Source organism: Ursus arctos, unplaced genomic scaffold, assembly GCF_023065955.2.
Source record: "Ursus arctos isolate Adak ecotype North America unplaced genomic scaffold, UrsArc2.0 scaffold_24, whole genome shotgun sequence".
NCBI classification, from domain to species: domain Eukaryota; kingdom Metazoa; phylum Chordata; class Mammalia; order Carnivora; family Ursidae; genus Ursus; species Ursus arctos.
The window spans coordinates 354,270-374,340 of NW_026622919.1; the positions used below are offsets into that span (position 1 = coordinate 354,270).

General features: G+C 55.4%; 1 protein-coding gene across 10 annotated transcripts in view; it reads left to right on the top strand.

Annotated features, from left to right (window-relative positions):
* B3GNTL1 (UDP-GlcNAc:betaGal beta-1,3-N-acetylglucosaminyltransferase like 1) overlaps positions 1–20,071 on the top strand; it is a 121,874-nt gene that overhangs the window by 87,390 nt on the left and 14,413 nt on the right. For 5 of the 10 annotated variants that reach the window (XM_057318236.1, XM_026483791.4, XM_057318235.1 and 2 more), the window contains 5 exons: positions 1,652–1,747; positions 9,429–9,553; positions 14,946–15,081; positions 15,168–15,236; positions 15,599–15,673. In XM_057318236.1, coding sequence (XP_057174219.1) covers positions 1,652–1,747; positions 9,429–9,553; positions 14,946–15,081; positions 15,168–15,236; positions 15,599–15,673 — 501 coding nt within the window. Of the gene's footprint in view, positions 1–1,651; positions 1,748–9,428; positions 9,593–14,945; positions 15,082–15,167; positions 15,237–15,598; positions 15,674–18,284; positions 18,352–19,076; positions 19,197–20,071 lie in introns of all 10 variants that reach the window. The other 5 variants (XR_007187817.2, XR_007187826.2, XR_008961309.1 and 2 more) reach the window with 3 other exon arrangements.

Below are 20,071 nucleotides of genomic sequence, written 5' to 3' on the forward strand. Positions count from 1 at the left end.
CATTTCCTTGTGAATTTCAGGATCAGTTTATCAGTTTTTGCAACAACAACAAAAAACAGCTGAGATTTTGATAGGAATTATGTTGATTTTGTAGATTAATTGGAAAGTATTGACATCTTAATATTTAATCTTTCAGTCCGTGAAAATGGGATGTCCTTCCATGTATTTAGGTCTTTAATTTGTTTCAAAGATGTTTTATGATTTTCAGTGTGAAGTCTTGCACTCTTGTTACATTTATTCCTGAGTATCTTTCGTGCTGTTGTAAATCAAAGTGTTTTCTTAGTTTCATTTTTGGGTTGTTCATTAGGAGTATATAGAAATAGAACTGAGTGTTGTATGTGCATCTCCTATCCTGAACTTTGCTGAACTCATTCGTTAGTGCAGGTGTGTGTGTGTGGGGGGGTATGGGTGTGGGTGTGTGTTCCTCTGGGTTTTCTACTTACAGGATTGTGTCATCTGCAAATTGAGACCGTTTTACTTCATTTCCAAAGTATTATAAAATGCCTCTTATTTTTCTTGTTTCCTAATTGTTCTGGTAGAACTTCCAGCACAACGTTGAAGAGAAGTGGTGAGAGCATATATCCATGTATTAGTTCTGATATTAGGAGAAAAGCGTTTAGTGTCACCATTTTAAGTATGATATCAACTGTGGAGCTTTGCAAATGCCCTTTAACAGGTTAAGAGGGTCCCTTCTATTACTAGGTTGACTAGGTTTGTCATGAAAACTCGATGCATGAAAACTCATGGATCTTGTCAAGTGCTTTTTCTGCGTCTGTCGAGATGATTGTGTGGTTTCATCCTTTGTTCTATGAATGTGGTGTATCACATCACCTGTGTTTTCATATGTTGAACCAACCTTGCAATCCTGCATAAATTCCACTTGGTCTGGTGTAGAGCCCTTTTTATATAATGATGGACTCGGTTCACTGTTCGTTGTTGGAGATTTTTGCACCTGTATCCCTAAGGGATCTTGATGTAGTTTTGTGATATTCCTGACCGGCTTTGGTATCAGAGTAGTGCTGGTCTCACAGAATGAGTCAGGATGTGTTCCCTGCCGTCTCCTGGTTTTTTTTGGAAGACTTCGTGAATGATTGCTGTTAATTCGTTAAACGTTGGGTGGAATTCACTGGTGCGGTCCTCTGGACCTGGGCTTTTCATTGTGGGAAGTTGTGGGTTGTTTTGCTGCTCTCTTCATCTCTCGTTATAGATCTATACGTAGTTTCTGTTTCTTCTTCAGTTTCGATGGTTTGTGTCTTTAGAGGAATCCTTCCGTTTCATCTAAGCTACCTTTTTATGCCGTTTCAGTTTTTTCTTGTCCAGATTAAAAGCTGCATGTTTTGTTTTTTGTTTTCACGTGAAACTTTACCATTAGTCAAAAGCAGGGGGCCTCCTTCTTGAACACAGTGAGCGTTCACCTGGGTACAGGACCCAGGTGGAGCCACTGATTCTCTTGGCCCTTCTCCCCCATCTGTTGGCCTTGGGCACCAGACACTGTGGATCTGGCTGTAAAATCCCCTGAACTCCTGTTCCTACAAAGAAGGGTAAATTCTCATTTGTCACTTTCTAATTATACTTTGTGGAAAATAAATTGTAAGTTGTTGGTGACAAGCTGTTCTTTTCTGATAATTATGTCGGTGTCAATTGCTTCTAGGTGTTTACCTCCAACGGCCCAACCGTGATCATGCCCACCTGGTTCTGCTCTCGAGCGTGGTTTTCCCACGTGGGCCCATTTGACGAGGGCGGGCAGGTAAGTGTGGGCCCTTGTGGACCCCCTTCTCTGGGGTCAGGAGAGGCACTGTCATCCCCTGGGTGTGAATCCCCCAGCCCTACCCACTGGTGGGTGCTGTGCTCCCTCTGGAGATCCAGGGATTTGGAGAACATCTTCTGTGAAGGCCTTTCCAGCACTTCGCCTGCTGGCTGGGCTGAGCGTCCCAGAGAGCGTCTGGAGCCCTGGCACCAAGGGATTTGCACCTGAAGGCTGCGGGTGCCCAGGGCATCTGTGCCTGACTCACATCGGCCTAGCTCAGGCCCCAGGCTTCCTCATCCTTGTTTAAAAGCTGTTTTTGGCAAGGTACGGGAGGTGGACAGTGTCAGCTATGCTGCCTCTGGGATAACTGCAAGAGAGGGGCAGGTGCCCCTGGGCATTCTGTCCAAACTGGGCTGGGCTCTTCCTCTAAATCCTCTCCTACCTATGGGGCCCCACCTGGGGAGCTCAGCCCACACTGGTCTCTAGTGTGTGCCCCAGAAATGGGGAGCCGGCCTCTAGCCTGCTCTCTGCCCCACTCCTCCACCCCACAAACAGTCTTACAGTTAATGCTCCTACACCCAGTTAAAAAGGAAACCTTAGGGTCAGTTTATTTTCCCTTAAACTTCCCTTAAATTAGGCTAAATGATATAGCAGGTGATCAAAGGTGCAGACTGGGGTGGCAGCAAGACTCAACTTTGTAAAGGGGAGTCTGGTGGGAGGGGGTGGATTGGCCTTCACCGTTGGACCTTTGATGAGGCCCCACACCACCACGCCTACCAACTGCTGGGTGGGGGCAGGAGGGAGCCTGGACACACAGAGACTGGCAGAGGGTCTGGGCCACAGGGTTCTTGGGGGTCTGGAGACCCCAGGCTGGGAGGCAGGGGTGGCTATTTAGGCCCAGGCTCCACTGCCTGCCCTGGGACTGTGGCCACTGTCCGTCTGCTCCGAGACTATTTCCCTCCTGTCGACAACAGGGTCAGCCGCATGGACCCTCAGCTCAGGACCAACCCCAACCCTTATCCCACCCAGCCTCCCTCCTTGCCTGTCGTTTCGGAGGGAGAGGCCTCCCCTGCCCCACACACTGGACCCTGTCTCCCACAGCCACCCAGACACACCCTCCAGGAACAGTGCCATTCTCACACATTTACCAACCAGAGCCCCTGAGGGACCAGCCAGCAGCGTCTGCACCAGGATGTAAACCAGGGGCCTGCCCCAAGCAGGTCTCCCCACCGTACCAGGCTGCCACCAGCACCACCACATGTCCCTAGGATTGGCCCGAGCAGGGAGCACGTGTGCCTCCACCTGACCATGCTTCTCCTGTCCCTGGCCTGGGCCACACCTCGCAGACACGTGGATCACGCTGCTATGCACTCACTGACCTTCCCCTCGCCGCCCTGATGGGTCGGGAGACCAGGTCACTTTGTCGTGGAGGTGTGCTGATGCGTGATTTTAGGGTGTTGGGTACCATCCCAGTGTTCCTGTTTCTCCTCCAAATTCTTACTGGCAGAACTTACACATGTGTGGCATGACCCTGCCTGGGGCCCCCAGTGTCGGGGACGTCAGCTCCACTAGGGGCAGCAGAAATGGCAGGGCTGTCTTCGTAGGCAGGGGGGCCTCCCAGCTAGCAGGTGCTCCCTGACAGTACAACAGGGTTGGGGCAGGGAAGCCCCGGCAAGTCCCCCCCATCTAGCAGATGCCACAAAAAGCCGCTGTTCTTGTTGGAGCGGGTGCTTTCCTGTTCTGCAGAAAATAGCCCAGAAACAGCCATTGGGAGACGTTCCCTGGGAACATTGATAAAAAGATCTGACACGTGCTTAATTCATAGCCCTGAGCAGTCTCAGGATTCAAAGTACATCAAGCCTTTTAGCTCAACGTAATTTTTCCTGGAGAAGAAGCACCTGGGGGAGAAGAACGCCCATCCATCCCTTTGTGTGGGGGGCTCAGGAACCGGAGACCAGAGACCAGGCACCAAGGTTCAGATATAAGGGGTCAGAGATCAGAGTTCAGGAACCAGAGATCAGATTTCAGAGACCAGGGATCAGAGATCAGAGTTCAGGGAGCAGAAATGGGGGACCAAAGATTAGAAATCATGCACTGGGGGTCAGAGACCAGGATGAGAGGTCAGGCACCAGATATCAGAGATCAAGGACCAGGGACTGGAGATTAGGGGCCAGAGATAAGGGATCAGAGACCAAGGACCAGGGACCAACGATCAGAGATTGGGGACCAAGGATCAGAGATCAGAGTTAAGAGACTATGGATCAGGGACCAGAGACTGGGGACCAGAGATCAGATTTCAGGCAGTGAGGATCAGTGACCAGAGGGCAGGGATCAAGGACTAGAGATCAGGCATCGGAGGTCAGGAATCAGGAAGTAGGGACCAGGGGTCAGGGTCCAGGACTAGATCTGTGATGGGGCTGTGGCTGGAGCAAGTGGGGAGTCTAGGGCATAAGGAGGCAGATCACAAATGGCAGCAGAGCCCACCACCAGGACAAGGACATCAAGTGTTTCCATCATTCATTTATGCCATTCCCAGAGAAACAGGTTGAGCTGAAGTTATTCGTGGAGTGTGCTCCAAGGGGAACACAGATACCCTGAGAGCTGGACATGGGTTTGGGGAGTGATCCTCGTAATTCTCCATGGGCCTTGGTGAAGAGCCAAGGTCTACCCAGGGCCAAGAGCTTGTGGTTCCTACTCTGTGGAGAGAAGGGCAAGTGGCCGAAGCAGCAGGAAACAGTTCAGGTGCTGAATGATATAGCAGGTGATCAAAGGTGCAGACTGGGGTGGCAGCAAGACTCAGCAAGTGAGCTGGGGCCCAAGGGGGGCATGGAAACACTGGTTGTGAGCTGGAACGTGCCAGGTGGACAGGTTTTTAATTGGGAAATGCACTTGCAGAGGCAGGCTAGGAGGGAGACATGAGTCTGAGATTTGGAGGCGGGTACGATCATGGCCCGGCATGGCATTCAGCCGCGGTAAGCAGCCTTGGCTGCCAGGCTAAGGAATTTGAATGCTTCCAGCAGGCAACCAGTTCAGGCCCTTACAGAAAAAGAAAAGTAACAAAAGGGCCTCTTGTTGGTTCTGAACATGCCTTCTGAGAGCAGGTTGGCCTGGGTGGGAAGGCTGGAGAAGGCTCGTCACTGCCACGGGGAGGAGTGGAGGCTCGGAGAGGCTGGCCACACAGCAGACACTTCCGATGTGCTTTTTTTTTTCTGATGGTAAGAGGCCAGGCTGGAGTTGCTGTGTGAGCGGGGAGGCCACCCACCGTCCTCCACCTCATGCAGCCCCCAGAGGCCCTGCCAGCAGCTGAGGGTTCCCGTGTTTATTTGCATTTCCAAGATGACTGTAGGGTGTTGAACAATTTTTATGTGCTGATTGGCCATTTTATGACGTGTCCACATCTTCTGCCCACTTTGCAGTGGGTGGTCTCGCGGTTGTCAGGTTGGTGGTACTCGCTAGCCGTACCTGCTGGTGGCTGCCTCCTCCCGTCTTGGTTTCTGTGTCCTGGGATTTCCTCACTTCCACTTGCCTGCTCCTCCCGAGTTCTGTCCTGTGGACTTTGGGGCAGTGAGGCTGTGGCTTCCGTGCCTGGCTTGTCTGCTTTGTCCGTGCCCCGTGGTGCCACTCAAGCTGTTCCGCCCACGGCCTCCACGGTGGCCATGGGCCATCACTGCTGCAGGAGGACAGCTACTCAGCCAGCCGGACGCAGGAGCCGTCACCCACTCTTGGGTTATTTAAATTTCTCTTGGTATTGAAGGTTTATATTTTGTGGTTATTTCTGTATTTCTCTCTTTTTATTTTTATTTTTTTAAGATTTAATTATTTGAGAAAGAAGGAATGAGTGGTGGGGAGGGGCAGAGGGAGAGAGAGAGAGACAGAGAGAAGCAGACTCCCTACTGAACAGGGAGCCCTACACGGGGCTTGATCTCAGGACCCGGGGATCATGACCTGAGTCAAGGGCAGACGTTTAACCAACTGAGCCACCCAGGCGCCCCTATTTCTCTCTTTTTAGATGTCCTTAATCCTTTGTGTTCTTAAACTTTTTCTGGTCTGTTTTTTAAAAGCTTCTAAAGGTATTTTGACCCCCACCTGCTTCCTGGACAACCAGCAGTGAGACCCTCTCTTTTCTTTCTCCTCCACATTTTGTTTTGTGATTTCTGCTAATGTTGGAAGATGCACACACGGATGAGTCTCCCGCCCCAACCCTGGGTCCACGGTCGTACAGGTCACGCTCAGAACTGTGATCCTGCCGTCCTGATACTTGCGGACACGGACCATACGGAGCAGCCTCTGCTCCTCTTCATTCCTTGAGTGTCTTGAAAATTCTGTTGACTTGGTTTGTTGCTTTTTTGAGAGTCTGATGCTCGCCTACTTGTCTTTACTCCGCGAGGTACGTGGTCTTCTTGCCCGGGTGCTCTGACGGTTGTTGATGGTGAAAAGCTCCTAGTTTCACAGGGATTTACGTATCTGCCTTTTCAGTTCATGGAACCAGGTCTGCTTGTGTGTCTGGGAGCTTTCCTCGGCGTGTAGTTTGCAGCACGGGCTCTGTTCTGTTGTTTTTTCTGTTCTGCGGACTCCAGTTACACATCAGCCGGATGTTCCCTGACTTTGATCTCAGCAACCTTCCCTCCAGCTCTTTTACTTTTTTCAGTACATAGTTTTCATTTCTTGCTTATTTTCCTGCATTTTTAATGCCCATTATTAAATTTTTTTCAATTGCGTTCTCCCTTGAGAACCTTGTAATACAGTCTTCATTTCTCAGATGATTTTATCTTTTCCTTCAATTTTTTTTAAGGTTTTATTTATTTATTTATTTGACAGAACATGTGAGCATGGGGAGGAATAGAGGGAGAGGGACAAGTGGACTGCACTGAGCCGGGAGCCTGACCGGGGCTCAATCCCACGACCCGAGATCATGACCTGAGTCGAAATCAAGAGTCAGGCGCTCCCTTTCTATTTCTTTTTAAATTCAGTCCACCCTCTTTTACTCTGGAGGCGTACTGAGCTGTAATTCCCATACCGTACGTTTCATCTGTTAAAAGGTGCAGTTTGATGTATTCTGGCAAACGCACAGGCACGCTCCATCGCCACAGTGTGTGTGATGCCAGGAGCGGCCCTGGGCCCGCGAGCAGCACACCTTGGCCAGCTGGGCCCGCACCCGTCTGCCCCCACCCTCCTCCCAAGACCCCTTTGTGTATCTGGCCTTCTGACTTGAGGTGGTCCCGTCACGCGCTCAGTGCTGGGAGGGTTCAGTGTTGATCTGTCTCAAGGTTCGGGTCGTCTTTGTTGTGGCTACGTCAGCGGGTTGAGTTTTGTCTGTGGGAGTGTTTGGTTTTCTGCTTCCACCTCACACCAGCTCCGTCCAGATGAAGACTTTCTGCGTCCCCGCATTCTCAGGAGTTCCCGCGATCTGCCCCCTCCTGCCACTGCAGTGAAGTGCAGCAGCTTTCCTGGGGTGTGCGGGGGGCTGGCGTGAGGGGCCGGTGGCCTGTTCTGTGCTTCCTTCTGTCCCACGAGATCCCAGTCCCCTCTCACCACATCTCCGGGTGTGCCTGCGCTGCCCACCACATCCCCACCCACAGGACCATTCAGTGCGCCTGGGCACCCCCCCGCATGGGCTCAGCTACCACAGCTCCCTTGGCTCCCCAGGCTCACAGCCTCTGTGCAGAGTTTTCAGCTGGCCAGAGGAGCCTGAGCTCTTGGCGAACAGGTGCCCAGCAGGGGGGGAGGAGTGAGAACCAAGGAACCGTGAGCGGAGGACCAGTGGCACAGACCCCCTGTCTCGCTGGGAGCAGTGGTGCCCCAGTGCTGCCTCCAAGTAAATCCTCTCTTCTTGCCAGAAATAATGAAACACTGAGGGAGGTTCTTCCAGATCATCGGAAGAAAGAGCACCTTTTCTCTTTTTCCTAAAGCTGTAAAGTGCACAGAGGTACAGTTTGCTCTTTACCTTTGGGACGTCTGGGGGGCTCTGTCAGTGAAGCGTCTGCCTTCAGCTCGGGTCATGATCTCAGGGTCCTGGGATCGAGCCCCACGTCGGGCTCCCTGCTCGGCGGGGAGCATGTGCTCTCTCTCTCTCTCAAATAAAAAAGTCTTTTTTAAAAAAATAAAGGTGCCTTTGAAAATGCAGAGAACTAGAAAAAGGGAACGTGCACAAATCACCTGGGACCCTGTCACCGCACAGCTGATCTGAGCGTGTGCGTGTGGCTCCTTTGTGTTCAGTTTTCTGTGGACAGACTTTCAGCAGAGCTGGAAACGGTTGTGAAACTTGAGTTTTAACTTTTTATTTTACATCTTGCGTATTATCCGTCTTTGTGGGGCCTGGTCCTTCACGTCACATACGCTGATGGGCTTGTCCGCCCCCACCGCGGAAACGAGGGTGTTCGTGACTTTTCCACACCATTGGCCAGACCCCTGTGGGATGTTGCAGGGTCCGCTCCCATCGCTTCCTGGCCGAGCCTGCTTTGTCATTCTGTGCACATGTGGGGTCTTTGGGCCCCAGCTCGGGGTCTGCCCACGATAAAACCAAGTGTGTCTCAGACTCCTTGGCCATGACTCCCAGGTCAGTGGTGGCTTTACAGAGCACGCCAGGTGGACAGGTGTGGGCAGCGTTGCGGTGCTGGCTTCGGGAACAGGAGCCGAGTCAGGAAGTGCACCCAGTCCAGCTGACTTCCAGGTGTGGCTCACATCTTTCCAGCCGTGTCCAGCAACCGCACTCCTATTCACCCAGCAGACAAGGCATGCAGGTGTATTGCCGACTCTGCTGAGACCTGTGCAGACAGCCATTCTGGGGACAGCCTTGCCCTGTGCAGCTGGTAAGGTGGCCTCTCCCCCCGGGGTTCCATCTCCCCGAGGGCACCTGGCCGCCAGGCTCTGCAGGGCCAGCTGTGCGACCTTCCTCTCGAGGAGATAGGCAAACCAGGGAACGGCCTGGAGGCCCTGGAGTGGCCAGAGTTCAGTGCCGTGAGCTTTACTGGAAGCAGTAGGCTCGGCTGTGGCCCAGCACTAAGCTAAACCAAACCTGGGGCTTGCAAGCTGGCCCAGAGGTGTGACAGGCTGCTGCACAGTCAGAAACCAGCCTTTGCCTGGAGCCACATCTCCTGGCGGCATCAGTGACCAGGCCTCAGCATCACTGGGCTCTGCTCACTGGCACACCTCTAATGCCGTGCCGTCGACAGCCAGGAGGGTGAGCAAGGTCCAGAGCCCTGGGCTCACTTGACTTTCACTCTTGACTTTAGGAAAGTCAAGGCAGCAGACCGCGTCTGGCTTCCAGCTTCCGTTGTCAGGGCTCAGCTTGACTGCCTGACTGGCTGGCAGGGGGGTGGGGGCTGAGTTCTCGCAAGCCGGGGAAACCCAGAAGAAAGCTCTCGGGTCCCTGCAGAGCGGAGACCCCGTCCGTGGGGAGGGCTGTTTCTCAGGTTGGAGGCCGTATGCGAGGGTGACGCTGGGGGCTTTGGTCTGCCCTCCGGCCCTGCTTTCCCTGCCAGCACCTCCTCGTCTTGAGATGACATCTGCGTGCTCGGCGGCTGGGCGCGTTGGTCGCTCGCTGGAACCTCGCACCTGAGGCCGGGCGTGACGCCCCGTGTCCAGTTGCCTGAATGAATGGCGCGCGGGAAGCAGTGGGCCCAGGTGTGCTTCTGCGTGGGCAGAACCTGGCAATGGCTGACGCTTCTCTTGTGCCCCACAGGGTGTGCCCGAGGACCTGCTCTTCTTCCACAACCACCTCAGAAAGGGCGGCGGGGTCATCCGCGTGGACCAGAGCCTTCTCCTCTACCGCTACCACCCGAATGCAGCCACACGCTCGGTCCTCGAGTATGTGGGCCCAAGGCTCCAGACTCAGTTTGGGGGCCGGTGAGGGGCCGAGGTGGAGGGCGCGGGGCTGCCAAGGTCCAGGGTCGAGGATGCAGACACAGGTCACCTGGGTCAGGTCCCTACCACGAGGCAGGAAGTCTGGGAGCACGGCAGGCGCGGTGTGCAGAGCCCGTGGCCTTCATGGGGGAAGGCTGTGTCAGGGCCCACGGACGAGGGTTCCCAGGGCGAAGGCTGTGTGTCTGCTTTTCTACAGCGAGGCGGAACTCACGTGCAGATGTTCCTTTGGGGTCTCGCTCTCCACCGCTGTGAGATGGTGGGAGCCTCCGAGCGGCCGGGTGCGCGTCTGACTTGGCTGCTGGTGGCTCAGTGTGCCCTCTCTGGCCGCACCACGGGGCCTGCCCGCTCCCTCTCCCTCCTGTGCCACCTGCCGGCCCCCATGTCCCCAGTGGCCTGGGGCAGCAGGTGTGGAACACGGAGGTAGGGGTGTGTTCTGACTCCTTCCGTTTGAACCCTGTGTGCGTGTGACGTGTTTCTCACCTGTACAGGCGTGTGTGCCCTTGGTGCCTTGCTGCTGTGACACTGCTTGCTTTCGGGAGCGGGGAGGAAGGGTGCACATGCGTCTCTCGGAGGTGGGTTGGCTCTGCTGCCCTGGAGGGTGTGAGACCCTCCGAGGTCGTGGCTTCTCAGCTGGGCAGCCTCTGTCTGGGGAGGTCTGACATCCACCTGCACTGAGGGGCGGGTGCCGATTTGTGCCACGTCATCTGGGGGTCCCAGGCTGACTCAGGAGTCCTCGGACATGGACGTGTATGAAGTTCAGCTTCGTTTTCCAGCTTTTGGCAAAAGAACTTGATTTTGGTGATTTGCTGTTAAATCTGAACTTTCACATAGTGGCTTTAGTAGAGTGCCATTGTTTGGGGTTTGCTGTGCTGAAGCCAACTCCCTGCGAGTGTGGTTTGCACCGTGGGGTAAAGGTCACGTCACGGGGGGACAAAGCAGCCCCAGATGTGTGCGCGTACATCTCATCAGTCTCCAAGCACGTGAACAAAACTAGACAGAAGCAGACAAACCCACGATTACAGTGGAGGTTTTTCGGGCCCGTCTCGGTGGCCGAGAGAAGCAGGGCGTTCTGCAAGGCGCAGAGGCCTGGAATCGCACTGTTAACCCCCGACCCGGTCGGCGTGTACAGACCACTACACTCAGCCGCAGACTCCATCCCTTTAAGGTGCACGACAGACCACTCTGATCCCATTTCAAACAGTTAGAATCATACACGGTATGTTTTATAACCACATAGAAGGAACTTAGAAGTCAGGAACACATCGTAAAAACCCAAAATTAAGCAACCAAGGGAAAAAATCACAAAGGAAATCAGAAAAAAATTTAATTTGGTGAAATTAAACTGGGATGTCAAAATCTGCAGAATTCACTAAAGCACACAGTCTACACTCCCAGTGAACAACTGAAAAGACCCAGTTAAGAAACATGCATGATGGCATCAAAAGTGAAATACTTGTGAGTGAACCTGACAAGGTGTGTGTGTCCTTTTTGGAAACTACAAGAAAGTGTGCAGGAAAATTAAAACTCATAACAGGGACGGAGGGATGCCACCTTCATGGGTTGGAATATTGGTGACGTTGACACTAGTTCTCCCCAGACTGAGCTGTGGATTGAACTTCTTTGCAGAAATTGATAACCTGATTCTAAAAATCACTTGGAAAATTAAAGGACCCAGAATGGCCTCAACAACCTTGAAGAGAGTGAAATTTGAGGACTCACAGTGCCCAGCAAACACAGCAACAGCATCAAGAGAGACCAGGGAAATAGAGAATCCAGAAATACATTGAAAATTGTAACAATAGATTGATTTTCAACAGTCTCCAAAGGCATTTAATGGAAAAGGAAGATATTTTGAACAAGTGGAACCGCTGGATATCCACGTGGGACAAGAAGGAAAGAACAAGAGTTTCGTGCCATATGGAAACACTCATTCTAGTTGGATCTTAGATACAAACTTAGAAACAGCGGAATAGAAGCTTCTAGAGGGAAACAGGCAACACCTTCACAAGTTCGGGGTCAGCAAACACTTACCAGAGAGGACAGGAGAATCACTAACCATTTAAAAAGTGGTAAAGTGGACTTTATCAAAATTAAACACATTTGTTCATAAAAAGACACCATCAGGAACGTGAGCGGCAAACGGCCGACTGAGCGGGAACATTTACGATCCGTGGGAGGCACGTAAAGAACCCCAGCAACAAAGAGTGTGTCGTGAAAGTGGGCAAGTACTTGAACAAAGACATTTCACAAAACAAGAATATGTAGTACATAGCGTAAGCCCACGACACACCCAACAGGAGGGCTGAATTAGCATCCGCCAGTTCCAAATGGCGGCGAGGGTGTGGATCTAGCAGAAGAGTCACTCTTCTCAGGAGTTGAAGGGTACATCCTCTCTGGAAAACTGCCACTTTTCATTAAATAAATGAATATCCCTGTGACCTAGCAATTCCATGTCTAGGTGCCTCATGCAAGAGAAGCGAAAGCCCTGTTCAACGTACCACCGATAATATTGCCGAGAAATGTCTATCAGCAAGTGAACGGAGGTTGTAATGGAATGCTGCTCAGCGCTGAGAGGAAACCCGCTGCTGATCTGTGCGGGAACGGGGATTAACGTCAAAACAATATGCTCACTAGAGAAGCAAGGCACATGGGCACGCGTACTGTGGGGTTCCGCGTCCACGCACCCCAACAGGCAGGACGAGTCTCTGCTGTTCATAATGACAACTAGTCCACAGTGAGAGGAGCTCCTGCTAGTGTGCGCTGGTAGAAATTAGAACCAGTGTTTGGTGATAGTGATTAGAACTGGGTAGACCTTAGACCTGTGAGGTGTGGGCCTGCGGGGCTCTCCTGTGTCGTCACCATCACGCGCGTTCCTGTCTGTGTGTTCTCCTGTCAGAGTCTCTGAAGACAGAGGCATCTCTCTGTAGGACCCGGTGGTGCCCATGGTGCGGCAGGAGCCTGCGTGTCCAGGAAGAGCCAGGCCACAGGCAACTGGGCTTTGTCCCCACAAGTCCTCATCTTGTTTGCACGGGGTCGATCTCTTTTATGTTGAGAAGTTTCTTTCTTTTTTGCGACGTGAGGTTTTGCCACCCACAAGACAAAAGAAGTGATCTCATGCAGTTTCTGTATTGGATTAAAATCTTCGCGCTGTGAGTGGCAAAACCTCAGAGTAATGAGCTTTAATTACACCCTCAGGCTTGCTGAGAATTGAATTTCTTCAGACTCTCTGCCCAGAGCCCTCCTCTGACAGCACTCCCTGGTTGTTTATTTTAAACCAAGAATGGTCAGCATTCACATCATTCATTATGAGGTTCTTTAGACAGCCAGGGACACCGAGGACCGACCCTCCTGCGCCCGGCCGCCTTTCCCAGCCCCGCCGCCGAGGCCAGCGCTGTCTCGTGCGTGCCATTCATCGCCGCACCGGTTTCTTGAGCCCTTCACTGCGTGTAATGTCTCCCTGAACAATATGTGTTACCTGTTTAAAACGTCATGTCCCTTGTAGCTTTCTGCCGTTCTCCCTGAAAACTGCGTTTCTGTTCTGCCTCACGGTTGCCCCGTCCCGTGTGACCTCAGGGTGCCGCCTGTCTCCAGCGCCACCTCCTCCCATGGCCTGCCTGCCGCCGAGCTGACTCCACCTGGGCCAGCACCGCGCCCTCCTTATTCCGCTGCCGGGGGGCGGGGGGGGGGCAGGGGACCAGGCCGCAGGGGGTGCGTTTGGAGAGGCTCGTCTGTGGGTTGGGGGAAACCGCTCCGCTCGCCGCCGCCCCTGCTGGGGGACACTGCTGCCCTGCAGCAAGTGGGGAGACTCTCGAGGATTCTTCCCGTCATGGGCGTTTCCTTGAATCTGCCCCTCACACGGGGGAGCACGGACTATGAGAAGGAATTAAGTCGCAGAAGTGACACGACCCTGTGCTGACAGGACTACGTCACGGGCTGGGGACAGGAGAGGAAGCCGCTGCTGAGAGCCGCGTGTGCGTCACGCATCCCCTCTCCTGGTGGGGACCCCGGGCCCGACCCCACACACAGTGCTGCCTGACACCAGGCTGTCCCGCCACGTCCTCCACTTGAAAGGTGAACAGCGTTCGAAGTGGCTTTTCCCTGTACCTTCCTCATCCTCAGGGTTTCTCACTCCGCAGAACGCACGCGCACGGTCACCGGTCCTTTGTTCTTGCACTTCCGCTGCTCGGATGTTGCCAGAGCTGCGTGTGCCTGGCCATGCGGGCGGCGTCTGACGTGGGCTGGAGTGTCTGGAGCTCATGTGGTGTTCTGGAAGAGCTAGGGTCCAGGATCAGGGAGCTGCCCACCACCAGCCCTGGCACGCCCACGGCGCAGCTGTCAGAACGCCTGGCGGTCACTTGCCTGGCGCCACTGTGTCCGTGGATCCCAGGTGCCCCGCCAGGCCCAAGCCCCAGGAGGAACAGCTCCCTGAGATGCCTGGGAATGGCCCTGGGTCGCTGGGTTCAGCATGGCTGAGGACCCGCGGAAGAGTGCTCCCAGGTGTGACTGTGATTTAGGGATGGTGTGCAACCTCCCTTACGTACTGAGATTTCTCTGGGAAACAAGACTCTGGGTCACGTTTGGGCCGTTGCACCCCAAGAAGTTCCACCCTAACCCTCTAATCGTAAAGATTTCTTTGGGGTACAGCACAAGTGAGCAGAGGGAGAGGGAAAAAGAAACCCGTAAGCAGACTCCCCACTGAGCGTGGAGCCCCACGCAGGGCTCGATCTCATGACCCTGAGATCATGACCTGAGCTGAAACCAGGAGTCATGCTCAATCGACTGAGCCCCCCAGATCCCCAACCTTCCAGATTCTTAGGTGATGCTTTCATGCCTGCAGTTTAGGCCCTTTTCCTAAACAGGAAAACAGCTGAGGGTACTGGTCTGTGTGGGGCTCGCAGCTGCAGACCCCAGTGGCCAGGCCTCCGGGTCTGCTCATAGCAAGGGGCCCATGGAGGGGTCCCCACCTGGGGAAGACCACCTGGCAGTCTGGGCAGCTTCTGCGGGAAGCAGAGCCACGAGACGGCTCACCCGAGCTCAGCCGACACCGGCGTAGCTGCATCTCCCTCAGGCTCCCCAGGGTCTGGGCCTGGCGTCCCTCAAGGCCCCCAACTACATGGACGTGAGGTCCTAGGGTCCACGTGGGGCTGTGAGGGTGGGTGAGGCAGTGTGTCCCCGGTTTGTTGGTTCATTCATTTTTCCAGCCAGAACCTCGTGAGCTCTGGAGAGAGGAGATCCCCAGAACATGCCCTGCTGTGCCCAGGGCTGGGGAGGGAGGGAAGGTCTGGGAGCAGCTAGAGGCCCCGCCCACCTGGCTCACTGCCCATTCCTCCCCCAGGACCACCATCTGGACCCACCGTGTCCGCTTCCTGGAAGAACGGGTCCTGCCGCACTGGGCAGCTTTCACCATCTGGAACGCGGGCAGGCAGGGCCGCCGGCTTTATCGCAGCCTGACAGCCGAGGCACGACGCAAGGTGGGCCCCCATCCCCCCTGCCCCCTCCATCCCACCCAGCAGCTCTGACCCCCGTCCCTGAGGCTGGTGTCCTGTGCCCCCCCCAGGTGGTTGCCTTCTGTGACGTGGACGAGAAGAAGATCAGGAAAGGCTTCTATTGTTACGAGGACTCTCAGGTGTGGGGGCCCAGGGCCCCAGGGAGGGCCTCAGTCCCACATGGGTTGCCTACACCACCCCTAGCTCTGTCCCGGGGGACACGGAGCAGCCCCTGCCCAGAACCTTCCTCCTTGGGGAAGGCCTCCTGTGCCTAGACAGCTGCCAGGCCCAGCAGTGGTGGCCCCCATCTCCTGGGGGTCTCGGGCCCCAGAGTGGCCTGTGTCCCCACCTGGCCCAGGTCTGTGTGTCTGCCATGCACCGTGGAGCTGGGCAGGGGTGAGGGGTGCGGCCCAGCTGCCCGGTCAGCATCTGCAGGCCCAGCACGGTAGGGCGTCCGTGGGATAAGCACGGACCCCAGCCTGAAACACCTCTTGTTTCTCAGGAAAGGCCTAAGCCTCGGGTTCCAATCCTGCACTTCCGAGCTGCCCGACCACCCTTCGTCATCTGCGTGAAGCTGGTAAGTGTCAGGTGCAGCCACAGCAGAGGTCACGCGAGCACCGTGCGGCTGGTACAGGCGCCTGTTGTGGGATCGCAGACGTCCGACATGCAGCCAGACATCCATGCCCTTGGTTTGGGCCGCCTGCGTGGAGCCGCGGGCTACGGTGAGAGGTGGTCACCACTCTCGGGAGGCCGCCCAGGGTGCCGGAGGAGGCCGCCGTGGCGCCCTCATAAAATGGGCTGCACTTCTGTAAAGTGACGCTCTGGCAGACGAGGGGCTGTGGGCGGTGAAGTGTCGCTGAGCAGCACCTCTGCCCACGCACCACGGCCCCTGCCCCCAGGGCCATCCGGAGACTTCACCCCCACATCCTCGCCTTTTCCCGTGAGGTCACGGGCACGGGGCCCGGGCTGCGCCAGCTTCTCAGCTCCGTTGGGGTCACACAGCACGGGCCTGGGAGCCCCGGTCCGCTTGCCCGTGTCAGGCTGGCCTGTGTGGCCGGGTGACTGAACTCACTCGTTCCCGGGTAGCGTCCCACTGTCCCGCAGCGGGACATCCGACCGTGAGCCCTGGTCGTTTCCAGCCCCGCAGGGAGAGCCCAGCTGCGGCGTTCCCGTGAATTTGGAGGTGTAGAGGGTATTGGAAGGTGCCCTCCATGCACACACCTTCGTGAGGCCACGTGAGGGCTTGTCCCAGCCGCTCCCGCCAGACAAGGGCTCAGTCGAGAGGTGCCCTTGGGCCGCCTCTGGCCTTGCTGGTTCCCAGGAGCTCGGCGCGCTCTGGTGCCGGTCCTCCCTCGCTTAGAGTGGCAACTGTTGTCCCACGTGAGACTTGCCTTTTCACAGGTTCTTCCAGAAAAAGTTATTTTCTTTTTAAAGATTTTATTTATTTGCCAGAGAGAGATCGTGAGAGCGCAAGCAGAGAGCCCGACACGGGACTCGATCCCAGGACCTTGGAGATCATGACTCGAGCTGAAGGCAGACCCTTAACCGACCAAGCCACCCAGACGTCCCTAGAAAGTGTTACTTTTAATGCAGCGGCATTCGTCAACCTTTCCCTTACGATGGACACTTGTAGTGCCCTGTTTAGGAAATCATTCTTCGTGGTCAGAAGGGTACATTCTCGCGCACACACGCAGATGTGAAGTGTCATCTTTTACTTTGCAGTCCCAACTACGGGGCCAGTTTGGCTCAGGTGGGGCAGGGCTGCCCCAGTGGGCCCCCAAGAGGGGGTGGTGGCCGACGGGTGGGAAAGGGCCCTGTGCCTGCTGCTGGGGCTTGTGGGAAGACACACCGATGGGGACCCCCGGGGGGCTGGGCTGGGACCTCAGTCACCAGGACACCAGGAGCTTCCTGGAGGCGGCAGCTTTTGCAGAAGGGAGGCAGGGTCCGTCAACATCAGGGAGCAGACCCGCAGGACACGCCCACGCACCCCTGCGTCAAGCCTTGGGCTCAGGGGTGTAGGCCTACACACGGTGGGACGAGAGCAGACCTGTGGAGGGGCAGGGAGGGGGCATCCTTCTTCTTTGTGGCAGGTTTAAGACCCCAACCTCTTTGGCCTTGACTGGACTTTACTGAGCTGCCAGCTGTGTCTGTGCGGGCGCCAGGCAGGATGGTGTCCCCACGGAGGGCTTCGCCTCCCTAGGCCGTTCCCAAAAGACACCTCGGAAGGAGGACGTTGGCTGGGCAGGGGCGGTGGCTCGATAAGGGCCCCAGGCGGGGCAGCAGGCGCAGTTGAGAGGCTGGCCTCTGCCCTTTGCTGAAGGGGCCACTTCGGGGAAGTCCCCCAACTGTGGGAGAGCAGGGGTGAGCACAGCTTGCCCAGGGGGCCGTCAGGCACTCGCTCAGGGCCCCTGGGCCACGGCCAGTCCCACGTTCCAACCCCGTGGAAACCGCGAGAGGCAGCCACGTGTTGTCCCAGGCTGCTCTGCTGTGGGGTCTCATTCCACAGCAACAGGTGGCTGACTTACAAGGCCCAGGGCGGTGACACTGTCAGAAAAGAGCAAGCCCGCCGGCGGTTAGAGCGGCACAGCCATGAGCGTCCGTGTGTAGCTCCACGTGAACCTGTGTGCCAGGAGAGGAAGTGCAGGGTCACAGGGTAACCATGTTTTGGGAGCCGCCAGTTTTGCACAACGGTCGCACCATTTTACGCTCCCGCCGACAGTGCAAGGGCGCCAGCGTCTCCACGCGTGCGCACTCGTGGTGCTGTTACGGGTGCCCCGGTGGGTGCCAAGTGTTCTCGCGTGGAGGTGATGATGTTGCGTTTCCCTAACGTCCACTGGTGCTGACAGAGCCCTTTCATCTGCTTGTTGGCCGTGTGTGTCGTCTCTGGAGAAATGTCTGTTTGGGTCCTTTGCCCATTTTTTACCTGGGTTTTGTCTTATGGAGCCCTAAGAGTTCCTTGTATCTTCTAGACGCAGGTGCCCAGTCAGATATATTTGGAAACATCTCCGGTTCCACAGGTCCTCTTCTTACTTTCTTGATTGGGTCCTTTGATGTACAAAAGTATTTGATTTTGATAAAGTCCAGTTTATCTGGTTTTAACTTGGTTGCTCATGTTTTCGGTGTCATAGCCAAGACACCATCGCCAAATCCAGGACTGCGAAGGTTTTACCCCCATGCTTCCTCCGCAGATCTCGTGGTCCCGGCTCTGGTCTAGTGTGCGGCCTGCGGGAGGCGGCCAGCCCCATTCTCGAGCACGTAGGTGTCCGGGCACCACGCAGCCGGGGCAGCTCCTGCCCCGACTGTCGCCCTGAAGTTTGTTCCGCTTGCCAGCTTGAACCTGTATTGTTTATTGTTGAACCACTGCTACATAGTAAATTACCATAAGCTAGTCTCCTACAATACACGTTGTTTTAGAGTTTTAAATTTGAGAGAGAGAGCGTGCGCACGTGGTTGGGGCCGGAGGGGGAGAATCTCAGACTCCCCCGCTGAGCAGGGAGCCCTACACAGGGCTCAGTCCCACAACCCTGCGACCATGACCTGAGCCAAAACCAAGAGGACTCTTAACCGACTGAGCCACCCAGGCGTGCTCACAGTTTCTGTGGTTCAGAAATCCAGGTGCCACAGGCAGGGCCTCACGGCCCCTCACGAGGCAGCCGGTGAGGTACCAGCCAAGAGGCGGTTGCATGGGGAGGCTCGCCGGAGCAGGGTCTGCCTCCGTGTCGTCATGGCAGGTGGCTGAAGCCAGACCCTTGAGGGTGTTGGACCAAGGGCTTTAGTTCTTTGCTGGCTGTTCCTTGCCATGTGGCCCCCTCGGCGTGGCAGCATAGTCTCTTGAAACTGGCAAGGGGCAGGGTCTGCTAGCGAGACAGAAGTCACGATAATGTGTCACCAAATCACAGAAGTGCCGTGTGCAGTGGCCAGTCCACCTGCGCTCCAGGGGAGGGGGCGACACGGACCCACCTCTGTCTGCCTTTCTGCAGCATGTGCCCACCTGCCTGGGTTTTCTGGTGTGAAAGCAGTTTCCTAAAAGGGACGAGCCTGTTTAAAGCCAAGATAAGCAAGGTTCCAAGCTGCCAGGGAAACTGGACGGTAACTATGAGGTGAGGCCGCAAACAGCAGCTGTAAAATGAAAATTTAAATTCTGCACAAACTATACACAATTTCTCAGAGATGAGCTCAGTTAAGGGTCTCTTTCTCTGAGACCAAAAATTGCCAGGAACTAGAACCCCTGCCCCCAGTGAAAACCCTTCCCGGAGGGCAGGCTTTGGGTAGGAAGTGAGCTTCCTTTCTATCCCCAGGGAGGCACCCACAGGCGCCTGTTTTTTGTATATTCTGCCAAAATTAGCCAACATAAACACGCTTGTGTGGTTTTTTAAACCAATGGCAGCATGTTATACATATTTCTGTATTTTGCTTTTTTTTTTTTATTTAATATAATACGTCTTAGAGATTATTCCCTGTGAACCACCTGGTGCTGACTCTGCAGTTGTCTTTTAACTGAGCTGGAAGCTAGCCCCGTGTGGCCGTCCCCGTGCTGCGTGTCCCCGTGCAGCCGTCCCCATGCGGCATGTCCCCGTGCTGCGTGTCCCCATGTGGTGTGTCCCCCTGCAGTGTCCCCGTGCGGCATGTCCCCGTGCTGCGTGTCCCCATGTGGTGTGTCCCCCTGCAGTGTCCCCGTGCGGCATGTCCCCGTGCTGCGTGTCCCCATGTGGTGTGTCCCCCTGCAGTGTCCCCGTGCGGCGTGTCCCCGTGCTGCGTGTCCCCATGTGGTGTGTCCCCCTGCAGTGTCCCCGTGCGGCGTGTCCCCGTGCTGCGTGTCCCCATGTGGTGTGTCCCCCTGCAGTGTCCCCGTGCGGCATGTCCCCGTGCTGCGTGTCCCCGTGTGGCTGTCACCATGCAGCGTGTTTCCGTGCTCTTCCCAGTGCAGGGATGGAACCAAGCAAGAGGCAGGAAGGGATCTGTTGACATCTCTTCA